Source organism: Musca autumnalis, unplaced genomic scaffold (assembly GCF_047663935.1).
Source record: "Musca autumnalis isolate F117 unplaced genomic scaffold, ASM4766393v1 scaffold_1, whole genome shotgun sequence".
NCBI classification, from domain to species: domain Eukaryota; kingdom Metazoa; phylum Arthropoda; class Insecta; order Diptera; family Muscidae; genus Musca; species Musca autumnalis.
Window position 1 is genome coordinate 224,404,437 of NW_027411644.1, and position 10,832 is coordinate 224,415,268.

Sequence of the window (10,832 nt, forward strand, 5' to 3'; positions counted from 1 at the left end):
ATCCCGACACTTTTTTGGTGCGCTATGCATTGCTACTGTTTGCGGAGTAGCCCAATGTGTCGCATTATCTCTACTGTAGCAGCACGACACAGTCGTTGGCATACAAGAATGGATTTTGCAGCGGTTTACGTGGAGTGGTAAATATTTTGCCACTATGTTGATATGTTATCGGAGCGAGGAGTGCTTTCATTGACCCTTTCAGTGTCAAAAATAACTTCAGTCCATTTAAAAACTTTTCTAAATGTCAAATATTTTCGACAAATGGACTGGGAGGGTTAAGGAATTGAGAATTCAGAAAGAAGAAGTCCAAAACCCGTAGAGTGAAGGGTTTTGGACTTCTTGTTTCTGAATTCTACAAACGACTGGCGTCCACACATATAGTTGATTACCCAACGTTTCAAACATGGCTGGAGATTAGTTTTCTCTATATCCTCGAACAGCGTGGCATGGTTGACGGTATCGAAGGCCTTCGATAGGTCAAGAGCCACCATGACTGTTCGGTCGCACGGCCTTTTCTGGTTCAACCCTCTGCTGATATGTGTTGATATGGCGTCTAATGCTGTTGTAGTACTAGGCATTTTCCGAAATCCATGTTGATGTTCGGCAACTGGAAAACACCTTATCATCGTGCCTCTAGGATCTTTGCTACGGGCGACAGGAGTGAAATCGGCCTGTACGATTCACCTCATCCTTGCTAGGCTTCAGTAGTGGGACCACCCTGCCAACTTTCCAGGCATCTGGTACAACATGAGTGGCTAACGAAAGTTTGAGAATACTTGTTAAATACTCAACTCCAGGTTCATCCAGCTGCTTAAGCATTACCATCGATATTCGGTGCGGGCCCAACACTTTGGATTATTTAGCGTTTCGGATGGCATCTGCAACATCGCTCATCGTAAATTGTGGTGGTACTTCCTCGGCTGGAAGAGCTCTTCTTATACGGCGTAACACACTTCTCTTCGCCCTATCACTCTCGGAGTGCTCTATGAACTGCCGGTTAAAATAACACGCGCACCTCTGTGGGTCAGTTACTGCCACGCCGTTGAAAGTAACAGCCGTTCTGTCATCCTTCTTTTCCGGACTCGAGAGTGATTTAACCGTTGCCCACAATTTACTTATTCCTGCGCCAATGTTACATTGCTTCAGATGGTCTAGCCACTTTTTCCGCTTATGTTCGCATACTAGCCTGTTGACATCAAGAGTAAGTTCTCTAACTCTTGGGTCTTCGGGGTTCGTACGACGAAGCTCATCACGCTCATTTGCTAGTCCCGTCGCCTCTGTTGGGAAATTTGGTCTTATTTCGGGTATTCGACCAGCAGGTATGTAGCGAGCGACTGCTTTAGTGATGATGTCTCGGAAAGTTCTCTCAGCTACCCGAGGACCCTCAGATCCTCGGGCAATTGTCTGAAGCGGTTGTAAATGCTCTGAAACTTTGCCAATCAGCTTTCCCATGGTTCAGGAAAGTACGGCGTTCACAGGTTATGAAGTCGGGTGGCCTGTTTACGAAGACGATGATAGGGAGGTGGTCCGAACTAAGGGAAATGACGGATTGCCAGGATACGTCATTTATCAGACCTGGTGCCACAATGGCGATATCTGGCGAGCTGAGGCAGTTTCCTCTAATTCTCATAGGAGCGTCTTCATTCACCGCGCCAAACGTGGAGCTATCGATTTGCTCTGCCAGCGCTGTTGAGTGGAATATGCCGCTATCTTTTGTGATTCTAGCTTACCGATACCCCACTTTCGTGTTGTGTGTGGTCGTACTTTATTAAACAAGTTTTTAAAAGTTCTTATGGATGATCGTCCGGCACATGTTAGCTCACTACCTTTAACACGTGCTAAAGGCAGCTCCCCAGGTGACAACACGGAGAAGTCAGTGTTCACCTGAGATGAAAGATGGACTAAAATAAGTCGTGGGCTTTGTTATATTAATGCCGGTCAGGTCCGCTGTTTGGTATCTTTCATCCCCTACGTCAATCATATAGTAATTTAGGGTAGATAAATAGTGGGCCGTCAAAGTCAAAATGTCGAGTTAAACGAAAAAATTAGTAGTTCTTAACAATAAATCAATCACAAAAAATTAAAAAAAAAAAAAACATTATTTAAAGACAATGTTTTGATGTACTTAATAAACGCATTTGAAGATTGTATTTTACATATAACACTCAATGATTTTTCCTCTACCAACGCTCATATAACACTCATTTTTCCCCAAACAACCTGAAATGCCACATATTCTATTTTTGTTATTAGTTAGGAGCAGCCTTTACGATGACATTTCTTTGAAAATACCCACCAGAACTCTTTTTGAACCCTGACAGACACTGTGCCGTTTGTTTACATTTAGTATTTGATATTAGTAAATCATTTGTCTTTTGCTTTACAAAATTATGTTGACATTTAAGCGTTGGCTAATTAAAATCAATTAAACATATTCTGGCACTTTCCTCCCGACAAGTTGATGGTGATATTTATTTAATGGCAATGATGTACACTGACACCTTGAATAGGTAACCAGGCAGACGTTAAATACTTAACCCCGTACCCCTCGATATCAGCTGTCATTCATGTGTTATTGTGGTCCATATTATGCAAGTTTATAACCAGTCTTCAACTCAGACCACAACCATTTGCATGTAGCTGCAAGAAACCGGTTGGTTTCAATTTCTGGAAAAACAAGAGACAATAGTTTTATATCGAAATAATCCAGCGCCACCATAGTTCAGTTTATTATTAGCCGTTAAGAAATAAACATCAGTTGTCGCAAGAATGAAATTCCAAGTTGTGTTTCTCTTGATTTGTGGTGTGGCTTGGGTAAGTTTTTGACTTCAAAAAAAAAAAAAAAAATACGTGGCAATGTTATACCAAAGTGAAATGTTTCCACACAGACCTCCGCTGCTGCCAAATTTGAAGTTCGCACCCCCGAAGATGCTCTAAAAGCCCACGAGGACTGCCGTGCAGAATTCCCCAGTATTCCCGATGAAATTTATGAACAATATTTGGAGTACACTTTCCCGGAACACAAACGTACCAAATGCTATGTCAAATGTTGGGTCGAAAAAATGGGCATCTTCCACGAGAGGAAAGGTTACGACGAAAAGGCCATTTACAAACAATTCACCAACAATAATACCAAATTCTTGAGCACCGTACAACATGGCTTGGAAAAATGTATCGATCACAATGAAGCTGAAACGGACTTTTGTACTTTTGCCCATCGTGTGTTCTCCTGCTGGTTGCCAATCAATCGCCATGTTGTCCGTTCCGTTCTGGGTACACCCAAAGCCAATTAAGTGATCTGAAAACAAGTGGCTGTGACTTATTATTAAATTTGAAATTAGGTAATTGTATATTCGATAAAAGGAAACATATTTATATGATTTTGTTTTAAAAATTCTTTAACAAAATAATTACAAATAATAAATATTACAACATTTCTACATACAAACATTGTTTATATATAACAAATCTTAGCATTTGACCTATTCGACGAACATGCCATCCATAAGAACGTTTTGACTAAATCATAAAAACAAGTGCTAGTATGGTCTCTACCAGTTTTAATGAATATGGGTAGCAAGTTTTCAGCCGAAAATGGTGTTTTATGCTATAAAATAACGTGGTTGATACAATAATTTAGTCAATTAACATTTATAGATACTAGTTTTTTTTCGCAGTTGCTTGTCATTAAATTTCAGTGTGAGACGTTTGTCGCCTATGCGTAAGCAAGTAGCATCTTATATGGGCCAACAACATCTTTTTCACAAAACATCTATGTAATTTTCGGAATGTAGCTTAAATAGTTCCAGAACTGAGATAGAAGGAAGAAATTTTCTACACAAGAAATCGACATTCGATTTAACAAAAGAAGACATACAAATATTGCCCTTTTCACCAAGGCGATTCGAATTCAAGTTCGTTCGAACTAACGACAAACTTCTGTTTTTTAAAGAATATTTAATTTCATTTTGCTTTCAATCAAACACAATTTTTTACAACACCAGGAGATTGGTAGTAATTCGAGCGAATATGAGTTCATCTTAGAGAATCAGACCAATAACACTGTACAACACAACAAATAATTACAAGATAATTCGACCAGATTATGAAAGAGGACCGAAAAAAGAAGACACGTGTATCGGAATTTTGAAAGTTTACGTCGAGAAGTAACCTAAATTGGCGTGGCAACTTTCGCCCATTTCTACAGTTTTTGAAATATTCGACATCAGATTCCTTGGAATCCTTGCATTTTAGGTATAAAGTGTCTCTGGGAATATTACTCACAACAATGCGGGGTATCTTCTTATGAAAAAATTAACCCTCATGCGAGTCACTAAAGGGGTCTTTTTGGTTCACTTTTTTTAAAAATGTTTAAAACTCCTTTAAAATGAAATCGTATCAGATCAAAATTTTCTACAAAATTATTTGTCATAAAATTTTACTATAGGTCCCCGAATACACCAAAACTCTAAATCGCACCTAAACGCCAGGAATCTGCAAAAGTAAAATCACGTTTTAGGGTTAATGTTCTACTTTTTCTGAGTTTATTAAGTTGTGTCCCACAAAACTTAATTCTAGATAGAAGACGTCAAAGACAAAAATATTCTCCATCAAATTTCAATATAATTCGCCGAAAAAAAGAAATATGTATTTACACCCAACAAAACACCCAAATATTTTTTGAATAAATTTGTTTTGTTCTTTTTTCGGGTTGATGCATGAAAGTAACATGAACTTTAGTTTTAGACGAAAGTTGTTAAAAGAAGAAATATTCTACACAAAATCTCATTGTAAGTCCTAGAACAAACTAGATATCTAAGTAAAACACTTTGTTAAGAAAATGACGTTAGAAAATTAGATATTATAGGTAGAAATTATTTGTTAAACTTTAAGACTCTTAATTAAAATTTATTCCATACTGAGTCAAAATCTCCTAAAATACTTCACTTTTTGGGGATTGTGTCAAAAGAAGAAATGTTCCAAATTACATTTCATTATGAGTCTCTGGACAAAAGAAATTAGTAACTATAATATTTAACATCTACACATTTAACATATTTAACATCTCTACCGTTTTTATTCACATTTTGGTTATCTGCTGTCACAAAATATATTTTATTGGTGTTTTTTCATAATAAAATATTTATGTGAGCTCCATTCAAACTGTTTTTTTGAACATCTATGGTGAATATATATAGGGAAACCCATATCTCTTTTTGTAAAATTACGTATGTACTATAAACTAAAATAACGTCATCAGGATAAGTCAAAGTTTCCTGATATTGTATGTGAAAATGCGGGAATAGTCTAAGGATATTGTCCAGTGAATAAATATCTGACATACGGGTCCTAACATCCATGATTTTGGCATGGTCCTAAATGCTATAATGATAGCAGCTACTCCTGATTTTTTTCAAAATAGTCTGGCTTAATCCCATTTTTGTTTCTTTAATATTTTAAAACAACTAATTCATTAGTGAAGAAAGTTTGACATTGTTCGACAAGGGGTAAGGCAGGAAAGACTAGTTTCAATCCTCGCCACAGGATATCATCAGTTCCCTTATCTTTTGTTTGTGTTTAGAAAGTACTAAAATTTCCCTCAGGGTATTAAAATAATGGGTGCCACCGTGGTGCAATGGTATGCACACCCGCCTTGCACGCTGAAGGTCGTGGAGGTGTTCTATTCTACTGACGTGGAGTGTATAAATAAAAATTACTAACAATCTTTTTTGGTTGCGAGAAAAACGGCAAAGCCCGGGTCCATCTTTCATCTCAAGTGGACACTGACCTCCCCGTCATGTCAACTTGGGAGATCCCTTTGAAACCCGTTAAATTTAGTGCCCACAAGAACAATAAAAATTGGTTAGGGCGATGGGCTAGTAACCCACAAAAACAGCATACTATGAAAATACAAAGAAAACAAACCTCTATAAAGTTGACGACCCCCGCAAACGTTTTAAAGACCATGATCTCATAATGTGCAGCTGTAATGTGTGGACTCTTTTTAGAGAAATGGCGTTTTACGCATTGAAATACGATGGCGCACTGTTTTAAAGCTGCCGTTACAAAAGGCATGCGTTTAGTTTCGGATTTGTATTTAGTCGGATGTTACAACATCTGAACTCCAGCTTTACCTCGGTGACTTGCTACAATTCGGATAAAGGGTAAATTTTTTAACATCAGTTTTATTTTCAGAAATCCCTATCTGAGTGAAATCGGACACTTTTTAAAAAAGTGGTTTTTGATTTCCTTCATTTATCGCTGTGGTGATGTTGCTCATCAGCAAAACATTTCATTATATTTTCAGATTTTTTGACTAACGGTTCCAGAGATATAGCGACTTGAAAAAGTCGAAATCTGTAAATTGGTCCAATTTAAAAAAAAATCTTTTTTGTATTTTTTGTTGTTTTCCAAGCAATTTAAAAAAAATACACAGTGGGCTTGGGTGCAATATTCGCGATTTAATATTTAAAATCAATTTTTAAAAATGATTGTAGTCTTCGATTTTCTTGAAGATTTTCAGCCCATAACGATTTTAATAACAACATTTGTAAGGAGAATATCTTTGGTCCAACAGTCGGGAAATTCTGTATCCCCAATGAAAATTCTGACAATGTCAGCAAAACATGGGTGTTAGCAATAACAGACTTAAGCAAAAAACAAACAAAAATTCAATTTAAAACACTGTGATAGATGGAAAACATTCATCGTCTTGGATGTACGATCGTTCCGGGGAGCAAACATCGACACGAATCACCACCTTGTTACTGCAAAGGTACGCACCTGATAAACCTAGCAAATAAAGTGCGAAAACACACAATACGGAAGTTGGATATCGTGTTGACTGCAATCACAACAAATAGCCACATTAGATTCCACTCAACTAGCCCAATTGCCAAATTAAAGACTCTGCGTTATGACAACATATCAGCACAGAGACAAAGTTTTGGTCACTTCATGCAAATAGTCCCCAAATCCATACTTGGATACCAGATATCTCCACCAAGGAACCATGACCAGCAGTATCGTGATACTACCGAAGAGAATAATACAACTTATAGGGGTACACTACAGTCAGTACACTACAGCCAGTAGATAATATTGAGGGTATACCGCCCAGGCGAAATGTGATAAATATAACAATAAATCTGGGAGAAAACTGTCAACATAGGTCCATGTTTTGGTATAGCCCCCATATAACGGTTGCTCCCGGTTTTCTGTATTTTTGAGGATTTTAGCTAAAATTTTTGACCGAACTACCTGTAATTTCACTTGTGGGGTTCGCAGTGGTCACAAAATATCTTCACTAAAAACCGTCAACATAGGTCCATATTTTGGTATACCCCATATAATGGTACTTCCCTTTTTTTTTATTTTAGCTACAATTTTTGACCCAAGTATCTGCAATTCGACATTTGAGTTTCCCAGTAGTCACAAAACTTATCTACCAAAAACACAGGTCCACACTTTAGGTTAGCCCCATATAAGGTTCCCGACCGATTGAATACATTTTTTATGATTTTTTTAACCTTATTCATGTATCAGTCGTCACAAAATATCTCCGTCTAAAATTGTGGGCAGGAAAGACAATAATTATTCCGTTTTACTTCAGAATATTTTATGGTTGACCGGCCGAACACTTGTTTGCTTGTTGTTTTTTGATTTTTCTTATCTATGAACATTGTAGTTTCAGAATCTGCAAAAACATCCCAGGAGTGGTCCAGACGCACCGTGCTTATGTATGACAATATACGAATTATGCATAAAGGTAAATAAAAAAGTCTAACCAAATTATGTTGCATTCAAAACTCTTTGTGGGAAATACTAGAAGGCATTTGACCAATAGTCAATACCAGATCAAAATGTAGTTGTTCAATATTTGCGAGATTTCAAAATATTTTCTGGATTTGTTTGTTATTGCCATAAGATTTATAATTTTCAAGGCTTTGTCTAAGTCCAATACAGATCATAGACATCCAATCTTCGTCTGTGTACAATAGAATGGGAAATAATTAGATATTTAATTTTTTATATCCCCAGTACTTGTGCATATGAATTAGGGTGGGGCGATTTTGGATATTTTGGCATATATGTAACAGCCAAACCACTGAGATTTTCGATCCAACACAAAGACAAAAATTGTAGCCAAGACAATAATTAAGAACTCTCTAGTACTCAGCAAAACCATTGGAACGCTCCTTCAGGCAGTTATGGCCCCGAGAATGTGCACATATTTCGGAAAATATCGATAAATTACACTGTGCTACAAAATTTGACTCAAAGTCAGTGGGTGGAAATTTCCTTTTGGAGATGAAAGCCCTTGGTGAGTGTACTAAGAACGCAAAAGGAAATTTTCAGAATAGGTCAAGTTTCTGAGATATGGTTTGGCCAAAATATCCTTGAAAAAAATTTCAAGTTAAAATCCGGGGGCTCGATTTTCACCGTAGACATATGGTCTAGTGGACTTTTTTGCTCAGTACAATCCCAAGAATCAGAAACTCCAGGCGCCCACTATCACTTTTTTACTTCCATACAAATCGCCCCGGTCTAATATGAATACCGTAACATGTGCTAAATGGTACTCTATATAGGTGTTATAAGCTGACAAGGTATTGTAAAATGTATTCAAGTTGCGTTTTTAGTCAAAAATGGATAAATACATTTTTGCACTCTCCATATCACAGATAACAAAGCTTCAGGATATTATAAGCTGTTGTTAGCACGTTCGCTTATCATAAGATTTTTCGATTTTTTAAAAATCATATAAAAATAATATTTATATTCTGCGTATATAGAGAGATGCCGGGAACAACAGCCACATGTGTTTTACAAAAAACCTTGTCCTTATCTTCGAGATGAATGCCTCTTTGCATGTAAATGAACTTGACAATAATCAATGATGCTTGTTTTGCTCGTCTAATGACAGAATGTGAAGTCTTTTCAAAGACAAGAGCATTGAAATCTGTTGAATGCTAAACATAGATTTGTTATCAGTCTAAATGGAAAAACCAAAAAAACAATCTTCCTGATACTAAAAGAGTGTAGTCAATTTGCCAATCGTTATACTTATGTGGGCTAAACTGATTAAAAGTGATTTTGCTAAAATTAAATTCTCAAATCAACCAAAAAAGTTAAATCAACTAAATTTGGTGTCAGTTTTAGGTAGAATTTCTAATTGACAGCAAGTATCTGCAGTGGGAAAAACGGCAAAAATGGAAACGTGGTACTCCATATTTATCATTACATTGGCCATACTACTACATCAGGTTATTCTTCAAAAGATTTTAGATTCATGGGAAACAATTTAATCAAACATCCAATTTACAGAATTTGGTGCTAGCCGATATAAACCAACACGAGGGTTATGTTTTGGGCAAATGTTTGGAACGTTATGGTGGAGTCTCAGAGGAAAATGCTGAACGTTTGGGACGTTTCAAAGACTGGTCCATAAACTATGAGGAGTTACCCTGCTTCACAAACTGCTATCTTACCAACATGTTTGATTTCTACAACGAAACTGATGGTTTCAATGAGGAAAAAGTTATCAACAAATTTGGCGCCTCTGTCTATGAAGTGTGTAAACCCAAATTTTCGGAGGGCAAGGATAAATGTGAAATTGCCTACAAAGGATTCCATTGTATGATTAATGTAAGTATTGTTGGCAAGTTGCAAAATGTTGCACTCAATATCGATTCCGGCAAAGAGTTATTTAATTGAAATTCCTATGAATTAGCTTGAAAATGATCCATTCGTTGTAATTGATGGCATGGACAACATTGATATGGATGCCAAGTTGGCCATGAAGGATTGCCTGCACAAATTCGATCGTTCGGAATGGCAAGTTTTTGGTGATTACAGCCGCTTCCCCGTCAAAGAGCCCATACCATGTTATACACGTTGTTTTTTGGAAAAATTGCAATTATTTAATCATCGATTGCACACATGGGATATTCGAGGTTTGAATACTAAATTAAATCTGTCTGTTGAGAATGCAAATACAAGTGCATGCGAAGCTATGGCAATGAAACGTAATCGCAACATTTGTGGATGGATGTATAAGGAATTTACATGTTACGCTATGGCTGCTAGCGCAAACAATTGATGATGTAGAAATGTAAGAAACTTTTTGTTTAAATAAAAATTTTAAAATAATTACAAATTTTACAATTGTTACATATTCAGATTGGAGTTATTTAGCTATAATTTCTGCTATCATTGGGTTTTTTAAACTTTGGATGTCGAATTTGGACTTTGTGTTCCTTTGGTGGTAGAATGCTTTGGGCCGCAGCTTCGCGGTTCCAACTGAGAGCTGGTGATCACTATAGACGTCTACTCCTCTTATAGTTTTTACATCCATCAGGCATCCGAAAAAGTGTCTACTAATGAGAAAGTGGTAAATTTGGTTCCGGGTTATTCTGTCTGATGATTGCCAAGTATATTTATGAATATCTTTGTGGGAAAATTGTGTGCCACCAATGAACAATTGATTTCCCATGCTGAGATCAACCATGCGTCCGTTACGTGAGCTATTTAAGCCATGTTTGCCCATAATAAAACGCAAGATGGTGTCGTCTGTACCGACTTTCGCATTCATGTCACCCATGGAGATCTTGATGTAGCTTTTATTTGATTGAGCAATCTCTGAGTTTAGTTTCTCGTAAAATTAATTTTTTGTGTCTTCGTCATCCAATTCAGCCTAGCATTGAAAAAGTGTGATATTTCTATACTTGGTCTTAAACCGAGTCATTAGTAATCAATTTGTTATTGTTTTGTTCTCTATCTTTGCTTTTTATACCCTCAGCATTTATGCTAACGAGGGTATATACACTTTC

At 36.9% G+C, this 10,832-nt stretch overlaps 2 protein-coding genes across 2 annotated transcripts in view; both read left to right on the plus strand.

The window, feature by feature from the left end:
- Window positions 1–10,159, plus strand: part of Obp83cd (Odorant-binding protein 83cd) — a 540,642-nt gene extending 530,483 nt beyond the window's left edge. Inside the window, exons 7-10 of the mRNA XM_073960309.1 lie at window positions 7,688–7,768; window positions 9,157–9,266; window positions 9,328–9,648; window positions 9,734–10,159. Of these exons, the coding sequence (XP_073816410.1) occupies window positions 9,213–9,266; window positions 9,328–9,648; window positions 9,734–10,102 (744 nt within the window). The 5' untranslated portion in view covers window positions 7,688–7,768; window positions 9,157–9,212 and the 3' untranslated portion in view covers window positions 10,103–10,159. The remainder of the gene's footprint in view (window positions 1–7,687; window positions 7,769–9,156; window positions 9,267–9,327; window positions 9,649–9,733) is intronic.
- Window positions 2,676–3,448, plus strand: Obp83g (Odorant-binding protein 83g). Its single transcript, XM_073964023.1, has 2 exons — window positions 2,676–2,814; window positions 2,889–3,448. The coding sequence occupies exons 1-2, from the start codon at window positions 2,770–2,772 to the stop codon at window positions 3,291–3,293; spliced, it is 450 nt and encodes a 149-aa protein (XP_073820124.1). The 5' UTR covers window positions 2,676–2,769; the 3' UTR covers window positions 3,294–3,448.
- Window positions 10,160–10,832: the final 673 nt, after the last annotated feature.

What these genes read in the sequence shown, in the direction of transcription:
- Obp83g (XM_073964023.1), top strand. Translation starts at nt 2,770, where the DNA reads ATGAAATTCCAAGTTGTGTTTCTCTTGATTTGTGGTGTGGCTTGG. An exon ending in TGATTTGTGGTGTGGCTTGG is followed by an intron (nt 2,815 to 2,888) that starts GTAAGTTTTTGA and finishes GTTTCCACACAG; the next exon opens with ACCTCCGCTGCTGCCAAATT.